The following is an 18049-nucleotide window of genomic DNA, read 5'->3' on the forward strand; positions in this document are numbered from 1 at the left end:
AATTGTGATTTTTCCTTTTTATTGATTGAATTTGTATTGCTGTATTTCATTTAGATAGGTCACTTTTTAATCTCCCATAGGAGACTGGAGGATAATACGGTCCTGTTTACAGTTAAATTCAACCATTTAAAAATTCATGAAATGTATGCATTGGCTAACAGAGATCAGGAAATAACAGATTGGAAAGTTAAAATGAACAAACACAGGGAAGGATCAAGATCACTAAAAATATTTTAATAAACCAAAATCAATGAATTCCTCACACCTTGATTAAGTAATGAGTCAACTCAGTTACATTTAGTTTCATTGTGCATTTATTTTATTTTCTTGCAAAATTTGAGGTATGGCAAGAATTTAACTGCCAGGACAATACATTGCAGCATAAAACACTAGAAACACAAAACATTTTATAAGCAATACTACATTCAAAAACTGAAAACATCACAATCAAAAATTCACAAAGATAAAACTTGGAAGACAAACGCAACATTTGTGCATGCCCTTCTGGTCAATAATGCTTTCCCTCCTTATTTTTGACTGCATTCACACATATAGGTTGGAAAAACACACCCGCAGTCAGTGTTTACCGCTCCAAAAAAAAAACCCCACACAGTTCACTAGCAATAGTCATTACCGCTGAGCATACATTGCCTCGATGTTAAGAGTCAGAAGTTCTGTCTGAAATAATAAAAAAACTATGTAATGATAGTTAAAAAGACTGCATAGAAGCATGTGAATTATTAAAACCTGACATTGTGTCAGACAGAAATCATTACAAATATCCTGAAATTTAGTAATGGAAAAAAAATTTCACATAAAGGGTGAGAACAGTGTTCAGACAACATACATGTATAGTACTACAAGAATAAATTCTGTTTGATAGTTTGTATAAAGATATCACACCTTTTCTTATTTTATGTCATTGCATAGTGACAGTTTTCATGGAACGTATCATAAATGACTACTAAACCAGACATGCACCTCAGCCATATTGCTCTGCGGAACTTGTAGCAAATTGATACATGTTTGAATGTGTGTGTCCGTGTTGTGAACCTTGTTTCTGTCTAATGTTTGGTATAGTGATGCCATGTGGCACCCATAGGTATAAACTCATTGAAAATTTGGGAGGGAGGGGTTCAGGCTCAAATAATGGTGTCGTATAAATGCAAAAACCATATAACTGGCACTTTTAAAAAATTAATTCCCCCCCCCCCCCACTTTCCACAGACGTTTCCCAAAATTCAAAATCATAAAGGATGATTATTGGCAAGAAGTTGAAATACTATATTTCTCACCAATTGTGCGTTGACGGAGTGAAACTGCTTCCCGTTGACGTAGGAAGGCTCTGGATACTTCTTGTCAAACTTTGATGGTGCCACAACAGGAATGTGTATACAGTCTATGGCACAGATAATTCCCAGGAATGTGAGCTTCTCCCAAAAACTCTCTTGCAGGTCGACATATTGGGACATCTCACATACTTATGTAGCATCAACGTATTGATGGCCTCAGTAACTGTATGGATAGAGTTACTCACAGACTGTTCGTACATCCCCAAACTGACGTCTTGGCTCAGGCTTCTTCGGTAGGCACCAGTGACATGCACATAGAACCTGCGCAAAAGTCAAATCAAACATGAGGTAGTTGTTCAAGATATATTGTAAAACTATTGTATTTGAATAAACTAATGTTATGGTAAAGTGCTACGAGAAACTTCTGTTAGAAACAAATGCTAACGCGCTCTCGGAAAATGTAACCATCACCACCCCCCCAAAACATGAAAAACAATGACATATAGTGTAACTATCAGTTAGTAATGGAATGGTCATTATAACGAGCATATAGACTGTATACCGTATCTCTCACTCATCCCCCCAGTGCAAAAGTACAAGGGAAAAACATGCATAAGTGAGAGCAGGGCCGCAACTAGAGGGGGGGAGCAGATGGGTATCGGGCACTAGACCCGAGGGGGGTGCAAATTTCATTCTGATACCTCTCCTTCAAAACGTTACAAAGGGGCATCAAAATACTCGCTTGCCCTGGGTGACCAAGCATCTAGTTCTGGACCTCAGTGAGAGAGGCATACAAGCGAATAGCATTATTATCCATGCAGTGTGCAATCGCTTCAGTACTAACAAAAATAGGTAAACCATTAAGTGAATATTTCATTGGAACAACTGTGATGGACAAAGGGTGATCTAAACAAAATACTGTAAACTTGTTTAGGGTACTTATTAATTTTACACACACATATATATATACACAGGCAAGGCTTGACAAATGGAAAAAATATTTAGGCGCCTGCCTAATTTCTTAGCTGCCCTGCAAAATTTGGGAATCACAGGTCTGGGGTTGTCTCAAGAACGCAATGGGTCCATGTGCCCCCATTCCGCAGTACCCCTACGCTTGGATCTTTGCCGGTTCTTTCCAGAAAAGGTGAATTTAGAGTGTAAAACAATGAAAAATGATAGAAATCGTCCCCGGGCCCCTTCAGCCCCACCCTTGTGGGTACCATGCATGGGCCTCAGGCAAAGTTATATTCTAGGACCCCCCTTAATTAACTGAAAGGGCCTGTAACTTATAAATTTTATGCTTTCCTCGCGAGAATCATAGCACCAACTCTCTCTTACGAGGCCACTTATGCACATCGGGTCGTGCCCGGAAGGGGCCCCACGTGTTAAGACGGCACTGCACAGAACTACATATTTTGTGCATGAGTTTTTCAAAATACTTTTATTTTGAAAGCCTAGTGTTTTTTAATGAATATCAAAATTACTTGAAAACATCGTGAACATAAAAAATGTATAGGCCTAAATAGGCTTACGTTAAGTACTAGATTCGTTTTCCATTATTAATAAAAAAACATTCATTCAAAATGAAACACCACTACAACGAATAATTTCTGATTAAAATTTTTTTAATTTAAACGTTAATTATTACTTACCTTTCTCTCAACTGTCAGCTGTGTCCGGTGTCTCGAGTTCCGACCAGACATCGAGTTCAGGCCAACATCGGCACAATTCCTCGAACATTTTTCTTCAACCTAAAAAGGTTCACGAATTCTTTATCCGACAGCTTAAACGCATCCATGACGTATCTATTTCAAACCGGTCGAAGTTAAACGTCAAAAAAGCTTCAGGTGTTGATCATGTCTCCAACTCTGCACTAAAGAATCTTCCCACAACAGTTATTGTTTCACTCACTAACATTTTCAATGCATTACTTTTTGCTAATTATTTTCCATTTCTTGGAAACACTCGGTTGTAAAAACCATTCACAAAACAGGCACAGACCCATTGATGCCAAATTCTTACAGGCCAATCAGCCTCTTATCAAACATCAGCAAGGTATTTGAGCGAATTGTTCTAATGCGCTTCGAAAAAATTAGCACCGAGCTCAATCTGGTAAGACCTGAACAACACGGATTCAGAAAAAATCACTCTTGCGTTACTCAGCTAATGAGAGTAACTGAATATATTACGAGTCATTTTAACAACAGAGACTACGTTGCAGCAGTCTTTTTAGACATTTGCAAAGCATTTGACAAGTGCGATCACCCAACGCTACTTGTCAAACTTATCAACTGCAACTTACCACCTTATATAATAATCTTTTTCTATAACTATCTTGTTGGGAGAACATTTGAGGTCAGAATCGGAGAAAAAGATTCGTCAAAAAAATAGTACGTGCATCGGTTCCACAGGGAAGTGTGTTGGGCCCACAGCTCTTTTCAATTTACATTAATGATATCCCGGCACCTTCCAATGGAATAATAGCCCTATTTGCTGATGATGCTGTGGTATTGTGTGGCAATAGAAGTGCAACACAAGCGGTCAATAACTTACAAGAAACAATCGATGACATCACGGACTGGTGCACCGACTCAGACATAGTTTTAAATCAAGAAAAATGTAAGTTTGCTTGGTTCACACACTGCCGAAACACTCCCCAGAATAGAAGAATTCACATTAACAACACAACACTCTGTCCAGTCTCGAAGGTTAAATATCTCGGCTGCATTCTAGACAAAACCTTATCATTCACACACCAAATTAGAAACGCACGCAACAAGACTAACAATATCATGGGTGCACTCAATAAAATTACCTTCCCACAAGCAAAGCTAACCATGAAAAATAAAGTCTTACTCTTCAAGTCAATTCTTTGGCCAACGCTAACTTACGCCTCACCAGCATGGGCACATGCCAACAAAAATAATATAAAAATCCTTCAACGTGGACAAAATAGAATCTTCAGAAGATTTGTAAGAGCTCCATGGTTTGTTAAAAACGAAAATATACAAAAAGACCTTGGTATTCCTCATATTTTTTCATATATCAAAGAACTCAATAAAACACAATTTGACAACATGGCTGATTCGGAGTACCAGCATATACGTGACATTGTTGACTACCATCGTGCCCCAACTCCACGTATCTCGGCAAGGAGGAAGGCCTATCGTAGGCCTCAACAAATCTTTCATCTCCAATGGGAGAAAGAGAGAGAAAAAAAAATACTATGTACATAATTCTGACAATTTGGCATCTATTTATTTTTTAATATTTATCTTTCTCCTTTGTGTTTTTCACCCTTTGATAATTGCATATGATTGTTATGATTGTGGCACCTATTTAACTTGTACTTGGCACCTATACCTATTTAACCATATCTAACCACATTTAAATCAAAAAAAAAAAAATTTCTCCATACTGGCGAACTGAGCTAGTTTGAGGTGTGTATTTGTGCGACCTGCTTTCTTCTGTGATCTGGTTTTTGAGGGTTTTTTATGAAAATTATTTGTATAATATATCAATGGACTGCTTAATGTAGAATGATGTTTAATGGAGCTTGTCATATAAAAATTGCATTCGCGTGTACTTGACCACTGCCCATTGCCATGTATGCTAGATTTCTTTCTCCGTAGATGGAAGAGTTGTGACGGCATTTTACACGACCAAATCCCTGGGCTTAATTTTGTTTTTTAGCAGTGACCGACCAGGACCATTCCTCCCAATATTTGTCACGTTTGTTTCTCTTCTTTCTTCCACTTTACATACACACGCACAACTACACTACAATTTCTTTCGTTCTTCATAGGCCCTTCACGGCCCGTTTGTAATCCCACAGTCAGCACACACGGAGCTGGGAATGGGGGAAAAACTCTAATTCTGGTCTGGTCTGGTCTATTTCAAACCGGAGCACGTGCAGGCATTTGAGAATCGTAATAATCATTTAACAACACGTAAGTCGACGCCATCGCCATTGTTAAGCCTACTGAAATAATTGTCCTTCCGCTGAACGAGAGGTTCCCGGCTCTCGTTCACAATTGTCCCTCCCAGCGATCCGCATTTATCGTTCACGAAGAATATGGTCGCAAAAACTTCCCTTTTATCGCTCATAACGAGAAATCGCTGAGTGAACGATAAAATCGTTACCGGGGACAAGTAGATGGTCGAGCCCCTGGTCCCTCAAGCGTGGGCCCGGTCAGCAACCACCCTTTACAAGGGCATTCAAGCAGCTAGAACTCATAGGCTTTTTAGTTCTTCAACGCGAGGAAATTCCTTCCTCACGTTGAAGAATTTTCATAGGAATTTTTTCAACGCGAGGAAGAGGTGATTTTTATCTTTTTTTTTTCGTTCCGAAGGTTTCGTCTTTTAAAATAAAATACACTAAAATCTTTTCTCAATAGGTTTGAAGGCTCCCCCCCCCCCCATTCCAATCACAATAAAGAATTGACCATTGGCAAAATCGGACAACCAAAAATATCTTCTCACAAGCTTCTGCAGCTGGTTGTAGGCAAACTTCACTGATCGTTTAATAGCATTTTTAGCATTGGGGAAAATAAAAGAACTTCGGAAAAAAAAAGAAGAATATCAATGGTTTCAAAATCTTCTTTGCTTCCTTGGAGTTACCTCCCCCATACCTACGTACCATTTACCCTACACAAATATATCCGCTGCTACTTCCGCTTTCTGGCATCCAAAGGGATGTCGGTCAAACTGAAAGACCCCCCGTCTTTGCATATGCTCTTTGGAATTTCTTCACTAATTGTAATAGCCACGAGCACTTTTTGATGTTATCAGGGTTTGAAAGTGGAATCTGTTTCTTCTCTCACGAAATGTAAGTTTCAGGAGGGAAAAAAAATCATGTTTCCCATTTCAGAAGAAAAGGATTTCCTTTACGAAAATTGCGCCCCCCCCCCTAAATTTTGCGACCAGGTGGTAACGCATCTTTTGCAACTGCTTAGGTCTGGTCTGCTTCAACAAAATGGAAAATGAAAAAACAACGAGATTTCTATTGGTTTAAGAAAGGGGTCTTCCTTTTGTCACACGGACCCTTTGTGATGGTCACAGATGCATACCCTTTAGAGAATAATATTCGGTATATAATAAAAGAATAAAAAGTGAATCGTTTCCTCATCCAAGATCACTGACCCTCCTGAAATCCTTCAGAAGAACCGAAATAACGCAGGGCTACCTTTAAACAAAGATCTAAAAATCATACCCCCAACTGATGGGGGGGGGGGGCTAACAGGGCTCCTACGAAGAATGAAAATTTGTTTTGGCACTTCCCCCAAATTTCCCACTACAAGCCGCCAATTCTACCTTGGAAATACTGTATACAGAGGCACCCTGTCTTGGCCGATCTCGTGGCACACCCCTTTCAAGTAGGAACCGTGGCTGTACTCGGCACTGTTTGATTTCCAAACAAAAATGTTGCTCCAAATGGAACCATGGCTCCAGAAGAGTGCACAAAAAGGGATGAAGACTGGGCCTCCATGTGATCAGAAATAGATAACTCATAAAAATTGAAAATATTTAAGAAAATTTAATTGAAATATCATATTGGTATATAGAGAAAATACCCATATATGATATTTTAATTAAATTCTTTCATCTTAAAATGCTAATTTTTAAGGTTAGTACCGCAAGATTTTTCGGAAAATATTCTCCTGCAGCAGAGCCTCAGACTAAACTTTTCATGTGCCCTTCTATAGTTAATTTGCAATGTGCAAAACAAAATATCTTTATCTACTCGTGCAGCCCTTTTTAATATATAATTTCTATGACGGAGCTCCGTAGATTCGTCTCTTTTATTTATTTATCATTTACTGATTTGTTTTATTTTCTTCGAGTGACTGCGGAGCCCTTCCCGAAGTGCGCATGGAGTCCCAAGGACTTCGCGGAGCACCGATTGAGAACCGCTGGTCTAAGGAAATAAATGCACGCACAATTGTACCACTGTCAAGACTTGTAAGCAAATTATCCCATATCTGCCGGCATAGGTGTACGCTGAATTTTCTCGGGGGGGGAGGGGAGTTTATGTTTTTTCCTGCAAAATAACACTATAATCTTAGCTCAAAGGGGGAAGGTATATAATAACCCCCCCCCCCTTTGCATACGCCAATGTCTGCTGGTATCAGTCATAAACAAGGAGACAAATTTTCCTTATAAATCTTTGAAGGCATTCATTTCTTCGAGTGAAATGTGTGTCTGCATCACCCCATCAATGTAGAATTTCATTTATTGTAAAATACTTTTACCCTGAGATAATGGAAGGACGCCTGCGTGCAGGGCCCCAACTAGATACTTTGTCACGCGGGACAAGCGGGAATTTTTGCACCCTTTGCATGAAGAGGAAGCAGTTAAAGAATTAATTCGGCGCCCCTCCTGGTTCAGCGCACCAGACCCGCCTGCTTCCCCCTAGTTGCGCCCCTGCCTGCGTGGACAGAATCTTAAAAAAAAGCGTGTGTGGGCTCCAAAAATACCCATCGTAGGTGCCTGAAGCTGTGGAAATAACCACTGGATAAGTAGAGCAACAGGACAGAACAAGATTTATAGAATGAAGAAAAAAAGATTTTTCATTTTTTGTTAGGTTTTTGTTTACTGCAAAACACTGTGGGTGCTCAAGAAGCAGCAGCAACCCCGGGTTCTGACGCCACACCAAAACATATGCATCTGGATACCCTCCATCCCTTTTAGGCAAAACAGGGAAAAGGGGCAGAAATGTGAGAAAGCGGGGGGGGGACACTACAGTAAAATGTTCGCTGTATCAGCGCTTAAAGGCTCTATCAATTGTGATGGTGTTGGAGAGGTTCGCCGGATGCGGCCAGAGATGTAAACGAACTAGTTTCGTAGCACGACATATTATATATTACTAGGACATTATGAACAGGACATTGCGAAAATAATTTTAACCTTTTCAATTAGCGAATTACAATTTAATTTTATTCATTCATTGAAAATACTTCGGCACGGTGAATTACACTAAACTCGTTACAATTTACATTCAACATGGACACTCTCACTCCACCAAATTAAACACGCAATAATTTTATATATAGTTTGAATCACTCACCGTCACCTCGGGGCAAGGTTTCTTGCATCCCCTACATTGAGGGATCACGACCCGGGGTTAGGAGGAGGAGAGAGAGAGAGTAAATTCACGACTCTTCAAGCGCGACATGTTGGTCGTCCAACCTCCAGCAATACCTCTCTCTGGCAAAAGCCTCGTGTGTTCCCAAACAAGTTGGTGGCTCTGCTATTGGTCAAAGGCAATCGCCTGATTTCTGTAAGGGGTTTTCATTGGCCCAGAGGCACAATGTCTGTCTGTAGAGTTGTGATGGTGTTATGTAATACGTACTTATTCGGTGCTCAAGTGCGTCTTAGAAATACCTGGTGAGGGAAAGGAGAGCACACGTGTTGCATCCCATGTATGTATGTATGATGTGTGGTTTCTCGATGGGGGGGGGGGGGAAGAGTGTGTGTGTGTAAGATGCACTCGTGACATATTACCTACGGGAAGGGGGGAAAAATTTTACGAAGTAAAATTTTTCAATATGAGATGGGTGAGAGACCATTACATATGGCACGAGAGAAAAGGTGAGAGTGAATCGCATACAACATAACACTGTAAACATAATGTGTACAACAGAGTTCAACAAAAAAAAAAAAGTGTATGTGCGTGTGGTGGTCGAGTGGTTATAGTGCCGGACTCGTGATGCGAGGATCCGGGTTCGAACCCCACAGTGGTGGTCGGCTGAAGTTGGTTTTCTGTGGTTCCCAACTTCAAGGCGCAAATGCGAGCCGATCTCCCCGTTAAAAAGTCTCGCCACAGAAAGCAACAGTCCTACAACGGTAAATCATTCAACCATAACACTTCACTCATAGTTAGAAAAACTGGGGGCAGATGATAGCACTACACATAGCAAGCATTACACAGAAACAAACTTTACGTCAGGTTGCACTACACGTACACGCACATTCCAGCAGGTACCGGTTCGTTGGGGGGTTCCGCGGGGGGGGGGGGGTTGCATGTATGGTGTAGCAGTAGTAGGTAGGGACCTCCAAAAATGGCTCGGGGATCCATGATGTTAAGTCAGCCACCTTGTTGGGCAATTTGCCTGTTGTGGCGTTGTATTTGTATATGTATGCATGTTAGAACTGAGCATCAGAATACATGTCAGGAAGAAAAACAAAATATATGTCAATAGTATCATAAGTTGTGTAAACAAATTTTTTGTGCCAGCAAAGTCAAGTATGATACTGTATGGATCAAATAATGCTGCTTGGTTAGCATGTGTGTAATACACAATCAACAGTGTTATGCCAAATAAAATATACAAACAAAAATTTAAGACAAACTTGTGCTTCGTAGTTGCCAATGAAGATATAATCAATTAGAAATGTCCATCTATGTACATATCCTCTGCTGCAGGAAAAAAAAATTGACACTTATATTTTTTTACAAAAGAATGAATCACAATTCAACTTCACAACTATATATCAACAACTTCAAAAAAATAAATCAAAACTATGATAACAAACGTCAGCATCTGGCGCCAAGAATCTAAATTTCCAGCCTAAAAGAAATAAGCTTCACAATATGACATCAACACTAGAACTACTTTTACATGAAAACCCAAAAAAAAATGTCACCTTCACAAGGAGCAGTATGCACAAACACATATCATCAATGATATAACTTCAATGTTGAGAAAGAACGAGGATTCACTGGAAAGAAAAACTAGGAGAAAAAAATATATTAAGAACGTGCACACACATACCAATACTTAATTATATATAAACATAGGGAAGGTGTAGGAGATGACGAGTGAGTGAGAGTGCCTGTACCAACTTAAATGATATATCAAAGTGTTAGAGACAATTTAACGTATACATCATAAATGCGTAAAAGAAACCTCAATGCTTAAAAAAAAGTAATTTCAAAAGCAATTAAAAAAACCACGTTGAGTTAGGGGGGAAAAAATGCAATGACAGATAAATATTAAATGCAGAATTCAATATCTTATGGTAGAAAAGGAACAATGGCAGCGACAAAATTAGATTTGCTGACCTGAAATGACATTGAATACTGTTAATTCTGAACAATAACCTCATGATAAACGAACACCCCTATCAGTCTCCAGATGTACCATAACACATACAAAACATCAACGGGATCAGTCACCATTATCAGAATGGCCCGGTAACCCAACCATAATGGTGACGACAGAATCTATACTTTTTTACGCCAAATATAAATTCTCAAAATATTCATCAATAAATCTCAAAGACAATACAAGGGAGAAACTGATTTGTCACAGATGAGTCGACACACGGGAAATCATTGATCTTAACAAACATCAAATCATGAGAGATAGCACTGAGAAAAGAATATACATTGGAACATAGCAAAAGTCTAATGCGGTCTGACGGACGAGTAGTATGCCTGCTAGAGGTGACAGTTCGACGTAGTGCGGATCCAACGTAAAGTTCTGAAGATAAGTGAACAAAGATGAGAGTTCAGGAAAAATGATGACAGAATAGCACCGAGTTCAAGTAAAAGCAATGAAGAAACAGTTACGATGAGCATTCATGATTAACTCTTTAGCGTCATGAAGGAAAACCGGAAAGTATTTCGAGTGTGAGCATGTTGTGACATGTCATCGGCAACGAGGCAGGCATCGCAGCTATGTTGACAAACAAACACATGACATAAAGAAGGCTCTGACCACGATCCATCAGAGAAAACAAATTTTCCTTTCCCCCACAAGTTCCAAGAGACGATTTCCCATAAGGCAGTGCGAGCGAGAAAAACACCTTAAAGGATTTCCCTTTTCCATAATTGCTCACGGGATCGGTGCAAGAGGCAAAAAAAAAATTTTTGACGACGTGCGCAAAGGAAAATACCTTTTTTTTCACATGAAATCATGAAAATGGCTATCCAGCATTGTTACACACGCAATCAACATAATATGTACTCGAAATCAGATCGTCGACAATAATCGGAATTCAACATGAGAGAGAAACAAATTATACGTTCAAAATATGACAAATCACACACTCAATAAAAGGAAATATTTTAACAAATGGTAGAACACAATTAGATTTTTTTTTTTAATTTGAACTATGGAAAAATACGCTAGCACAAATACGTTACAACGATTAAAAAATAATAATTACGACAGTTCAGTATAGTTACGCCAAGTTAATCCTGACAATATTTAAGAGTGCACACTAATATACCACAGGTTCGCTGGTCGACGGCACCACTATGTTGCGGAACTTTTAAGTCGCACCACTCTATGTTGGTATATCGATACACCATTTCCATATTATTTATTACTTGACAATTTATGAACAGGATATTGCGAAAATAATTTTAACCTTTTCAATTAGCGAATTACAATTTAATTTTATTCATTCATTGAAAATACTTCGGCACGGTGAATTACACTAAACTCGTTACAATTTACATTCAACATGGACACTCTCACTCCACCAAATTAAACACGCAATAATTTTATATATAGTTTGAATCACTCACCGTCACCTCGGGGCAAGGTTTCTTGCATCCCCTACATTGAGGGATCACGACCCGGGGTTAGGAGGAGGAGAGAGAGAGAGTAAATTCACGACTCTTCAAGCGCGACATGTTGGTCGTCCAACCTCCAGCAATACCTCTCTCTGGCAAAAGCCTCGTGTGTTCCCAAACAAGTTGGTGGCTCTGCTATTGGTCAAAGGCAATCGCCTGATTTCTGTAAGGGGTTTTCATTGGCCCAGAGGCACAATGTCTGTCTGTAGAGTTGTGATGGTGTTATGTAATACGTACTTATTCGGTGCTCAAGTGCGTCTTAGAAATACCTGGTGAGGGAAAGGAGAGCACACGTGTTGCATCCCATGTATGTATGTATGATGTGTGGTTTCTCTATGAGAAAGCGAGAGTGTGTGTGTAAGGTGCACTCGTGACAATGGCAGCGGGGACTCCAGCAAGATTCAAGACTCATAGAGAGGAAAAACAGGCAGTTTGTCCTTTAATTTTGTTTTTTCTTCGTGTTCGATATTTATGGGGAAAAAAATCAGAAATCTATATTGAAGGTTTTTATTCCTGAATCAATTCTGTGGGTGCTCTGCCACGTTCTACAAGAGAGTGTGGGTGCTCGAGCACCCCCGGCTCCGACGCCACCCTTAACCCGCAGACCAAATGTGGCCCGCCACCGCAAACCTAATTTTGTAAAAATGAACTAAGCTGCACATTTATAATTTTAAATGTGCCGCTTAGTTCATTTACGGTCATCACGGGTCATTTAAGCAATTTAAATCGCTTAAATGACCGACCCGTGGCACAATTCCAGAGCATTGAAGTGGCCCACATTTTCAGATCACTCAAAGATCACTTAAGTAACCCGCGACACAGTTCCAGAACACTTAAACGGTCCGTGGCACATTTAGAGAACCCTTGAGTGACGTGGCACAGTTTCAGACACTTAAGCGGCCCCCAGTGTGGTTCTACACATCACTCCAGTTACCCACGGAACATTACCAGATTACTTAAGTGATCCCTGCCTGATCCGTGGCATAAATTACGAATCACTCAAGTGGCCCGGACACATTTCCAGAGCACTTGAAGGATCCGTGAAACATTTCACTAAAGTGGCTCTATAGTGGAGATATCAATAGGGAGAATGTTTGTTCAGGAGCCCAATAACTATAAGGTTTTTTCCGTTTTTGGCGCACCGAATAAGATGCCATTAGGAATATTTCATATCGCCAAATAGGGTTGTTGATGACGTGTGTAAGCATCATCCAAACCCCCTTCCCATTTGTCATAAAAAGTCAGCAAATCGGAAACCGCCATCGACGCCGACGTAATATTTGAATGACCCCTAACCAAAAAATTAGCGGCGTCTTTGAGTCGCAGAGCAAAGCTTACTTTATTTGATGATAAATTTATATTGTAAACAAAAAATCCGAGTTCCCTTTCTACATTTAGCTAAAGATATATATTTTGTCTTTAATACATTTTTCGCTAGAACACTGGCTTTCAAAATTAAAACATAAGAAATAACGGAAGAATGCAATTCTAAAATTGTTATTAGAAATTTTAGGTCAAGAATCCCTGTATGGCGCATTTCATTGGCTCCTTGAAATATGAAAGGTATAAAAATCACCATATCAGACATTTTCGTCATCGCTCACACACTTATTAAGTTTGTACATAGATGTCACTGCATTGATTCTCTGTCATCTGCTTTGCGTGGAGATGTGAAGTCCACAGTAGCTGCAACAGCCCAAACGCTTGATCAAAGTCGCTGAGATATTTGTTTGTCATCCTTGTAATTTTACTTTTTATTAAAGAAAAGGCTTGAAGTTCAAGGAGAAAATGGAAGAAATTGGAGTCATTATACCCGAGAAAGTGAGACATTTTAATTCAGCCACAATGTCGAGCTCGTGTAGCGTTTTAATTTAGAATGGGCTTCATTTAGATTTTGTCGCGTTTCCTAATGATTCCCCAATATTCTGTTTATGCATCATTACGTTCACGCAATTACCACAATCATCTTAATAATAGTAACAAAGTCATAAACTCCGGGTTCGAATAGACCTTGAATTCCTGTTATATATGTCTCTGGGTTCAAAAAGAGTGACAAGGCTTGGGGGCAGTGAGTCTGGCCATAGGGGCCCAAATATACAGGGGGTACATGAACCATGCCCGCCTCCCACATCCTGTAGCGGGTGGGGCCCCCTACCCCTTGGCTGGGATTTTTTGAATGTCCACAGTATTGCGGACATTTGGTGTGTTTGGTACCATTCAAGGTGAAAACAGTTTAATTATCCTTATGAGTTTAATTATCCTAAGGTAGTACCAAGATCTCGCAACCCAGCTTATGATGTAAGGAAATACGTTTTTTTACCATTCACCTGCTTTTTTCCCCACATCTTCCTGTACGGCACAGAAATAATCCATGTTAGAAATTGGAATAACCCTCAGGTCATACACACATGTAATCAAAATAATCCACACGTGCATCGACAGAATTGAATGGACGGTATAGGTACACTGGTGCTACAAAATCAGGGAAAAGAAATCATGAAGATGCAAAATTAAAATTCAGTGGAAAAATTAATGCCCTAGGGTTGAAGTTGCTAGGCCTTGGCACAATAAAAGTAGTTTAAAAATTAACAGTGCAAAAAAAAAAATCCAGTAATTTATAATAATACAATGGACCTTAGGTTAATGAGTTTAATTCGTTCTGCCTACATGTTTGTTATGCAAATCGCTCACTATTTGTATCAACTTCCCCCATAAAAAATAGAAACTCCAGGCCTGTTGCCAGAAATTTTGTTTGGGGGATGTACCGAAGTGATAGAACAATAGATTTGGCTACCTTTTTGTATTTTTTTGTCATTTTCTGACATTTCGAAGAGATCAGACTCCTAAGCCCCCTCCCTCGCTATGGCTTTGAGAAACTGATGAGTTGTTTCACAATTGTTTATTCACGTAAAAATGGCATTCATTCAATAGTACAACACAACAATAATAATATGATACAGTGGAACTACAGTTAACGAGCATAATTCGTTCCGTGGATGTGATCGTTATCTGAATAGCTCGTTATTGAAATCAAACTTCTCCATAGAAAATAATGGGAGAACTCATAATTTTGTTCCAAAATTATTCATTCACATACAAATGACTAATAAAAACAACATTCAATCAATAATTAAACACAATAATAATATATAATGCAATAAAATATACATAATATAAATAACGCCATAAATAAACGTAGAATACAATAATGTTTATAAACATTAAACATTATTGACTATTAACATACTCTAAACCAGCAGTTCTCAACCAGTGCTCAGCGGAGCCCTCGGGGCTTCTTGTGCCCCCCCCCCAGGGGCTCCGCGGCTGCTTGAGGAAAATAAAAAAAAAAACAGTAATTTGAAAAAAATAATTATAATTACTTTAGAATAATAAGAATAAATCAGATAATTTTTTGCTGAATAAGTAAAAAATAAGTCTACGGGGCTCCTCCATAAAAATTATATGTCACAAAAGGGCTCCGCGAGTCAAAAAGGTTGAGAACCGCTGCTCTAAACCATGAGAAAGAGGAAAACACTGTCGTTAGAACGATTTACAGACTCACTGTTTTTAGCAAACTTTTTCGTTTTGCATGACTTTTAAAAAGAGCCTGATCTAATGGCACTTGCTTTTGCCTCATTTTTAGGATTTCTGGAAAATAAGAAATTGCAATGTTCGTTGAACAGATTCATAGCTAGCACACTGCTACAACTTTATTTGAGTTGTTCTTTTCTACAGTTTTGCACCCACATTCTACACATCTCTCTAATCTTAATTTATGTGACAGAGGGACTTCTATCCTTCTCAGATGAGATACCATACATAAATTCTTGCTGGTGCATGCAAAAGAGATCCATCTACCACTAACTTTTAGACATTTTTCACCACTAGTTCTTGAATGCCATCCTCATGCACCTCCAGTCCATGGTCTTCTGCAAGCACACAATCTCTTCGACAAGTAGTGGCTCCTCTTCATGAGCTAGCCCCTCAAAGTCATGTTCAATAATGCAAATCAGCCCACAGTTTTCTCCAAGCAGAATTGAAAAAAAAAAAAAACTTCAAGCGTGCGTGCACATGGCTACAATTCTATGTCTAGTTTGTATCTTAAATATTCACACTCGCACGTGTGTTAATTTTCTGCACGCTTACCAAAGAATTTAGGGGGAAGAATATTATTCACAATTTTCCATAACATGTGTATGGGCAAAAGCAAAAAACCATCAGCTCAGTTGTGATAACGTGAAAATAAACAACGCAGAAATTTTGCTCGTAATGCGAATCATCGCTTGTTAACCTAGTCAAAATTTGTTTAAAATTTTTGCTCATTATGCTAATTGCTCATTAATCAAACTGCTCATTAGGGCCCTTTCACACGGAGCGGATGCGGGTCCGGAAGAAGTTTTAACAATTGGAATATACTGCGCCTTTCAGACGAGCCGAAAAATCTCCGCACCTAGGAAATGTTCATGCGGGTCCGGACGTCGTCCGCATGTGTCAAAACCTAAGTGCGGGCTCCGCATCCGCACATAGAAGTTTTGACAATAGGTTTATTCGGAGCTATTCAGACGATAGGACGATTCAGGATGCGGAGCGAATTCGTCCGCATCTTTGGCTACTTTTTGAAGGTGATTTTTCACGGAATTTTTTTAATTATTTGCCATAAATACCCTTAAAAACACCATATGATGGTCCCTGCTCATTAATATAATGTACCTACATACGTGTATCCCTTCGTTTCCTTCTGAGATTGAGATATAGAAACTTTAACTGCCTTTTGTCCATATTTCACAATTTTATATAATAAAACCTGCCAACAACGGCCACTGACGGGACCAAAACTATAAGCCGTTCTGTTCATTACGAATATTTAATTGACTACGTACTTTAATAACTTTTAAATTTAATTTAAAAATTTTAATTTTTTTCTTTTTAAATTTTTAAAATTATTTAAAGAATATAAAAATATTTGAAATATTATTTTAAATATTTGTTATGTTTTTAAATTTTTAATCTGTTAATTTTTTTAAACTTTAAAAAAAATACTTTTCATAAACAACGTTATCCACGCGTACGGTGTTCACTCAGGGCCGGATTAAGACGTTTGAATACCTTAGCGCTTGAATATTTTTGGTGGTTCCCTCGATACCTACAAGTATATTTTACTCAATATTTAGTCTGTAAACTTAAAAAAATGAAATTTTATATTTCAGAAGTGACTAATCTAAGGATGGGATTTCACTCTAAAAGGTTTATGAAAGTTATTTTATAAAACTTGAAAAGAGCAACTAATAAATTGCAAGTGCAACCGATAAATTTATTAGTTGCTTTTTAAAAGAATTATAAATTTTTTATAGTGTAATCCGTACTTGAGGCCGGGATTATACTATAAAGTTTTGTAAAAGATCTTTTATAAAAGTTAAAAAATTCAACCAATAGGCGCATCGGTTGCATTCAAACAAATGCAACCGGTGATCTTAATGGTTGAATTTTTCACGTTTTATCAAAGAGCTTTTACAAAACTTTTATAGTGTAATCCCGGCCTAAGACAGAATTGTGATGTGAATATTTCTAAGCGCAGACATTTTGAAAGTCTCCACTCCTCCCCTTTTTTTATACTTGCAAATTCTTTGATATTTGCTGAATTTTTTTTTTTGGAACATCGAATGTTTTGGATGTTTTTGGATTGGATTTTTCGAACATTGGATGTGTTTTTGGAATTTTCTTTCATATTTTTCCGAAAAGACAGATTCTTTTTCAAAATTTTTTGAAAATATTTTAAGATATTTTCTCCCATCGACTATGGTCATTACCATGAACTCAAACACACACCTGTGTTTTTAAACTCAACAAATTTTAATTCTGTGAGAAGGGTGATTCAGTAATGCGCGCAATAACACGCGGGGGACTAACATCAGACAACCTCCCACTGGAGGGTTGTTACATACACTCTTACACATTTCTCCCCTTCGAGAGGGAGAGAGACATAATAATAATAAGAAATACACAAGAAAAGAAAAGCGAAAGTTGACATCAACTCCATCTTGTGTTGGGAGCAAAAGATAAAAAGTTAGGCGTTTCCATCCCGCCCGGCGTTGTAATGCTAATTACAACCAATATCAATTTAACACAATACAAAAGAAATTAAAAAATGCTTGAAATCAAAACTTGTACACAA

The 18049-nt window shown here is 38.6% G+C and overlaps 1 protein-coding gene and 1 long non-coding RNA gene across 3 annotated transcripts in view; one reads left to right on the top strand and one right to left on the bottom strand.

The window, feature by feature from the left end:
• Positions 1 to 32: 32 nt before the first annotated feature.
• Positions 33 to 6848, bottom strand: LOC149075508 (uncharacterized). Of its 2 annotated transcripts, XR_016194006.1 has the most exons (3): positions 2945 to 6848; positions 1296 to 1613; positions 33 to 678 (listed from the first exon to the last, which is right to left on the bottom strand). It is a non-coding gene; the product is annotated as an uncharacterized LOC149075508 (long non-coding RNA). The 2 variants fall into 2 exon arrangements; XR_016194005.1 differs by lacking the exon at positions 2945 to 6848 and having other exon boundaries at positions 1296 to 2823.
• Positions 6849 to 13573: 6725 nt separating this feature from the next.
• LOC149075509 (26S proteasome regulatory subunit 6B) overlaps positions 13574 to 18049 on the top strand; it is a 37905-nt gene continuing 33429 nt past the window's right edge. The window contains exon 1 of the mRNA XM_089242874.1: positions 13574 to 13698. Within this exon, the coding sequence (XP_089099000.1) occupies positions 13666 to 13698 (33 nt within the window). The 5' untranslated portion in view covers positions 13574 to 13665. The remainder of the gene's footprint in view (positions 13699 to 18049) is intronic.

The sequence above is a fragment of the Pholcus phalangioides genome, unplaced genomic scaffold, assembly GCF_987345545.1.
Source record: "Pholcus phalangioides strain wild (caught in Gottingen) unplaced genomic scaffold, Ppha-v1.0 ptg000015l_1, whole genome shotgun sequence".
NCBI classification, from domain to species: Eukaryota; Metazoa; Arthropoda; class Arachnida; order Araneae; family Pholcidae; genus Pholcus; species Pholcus phalangioides.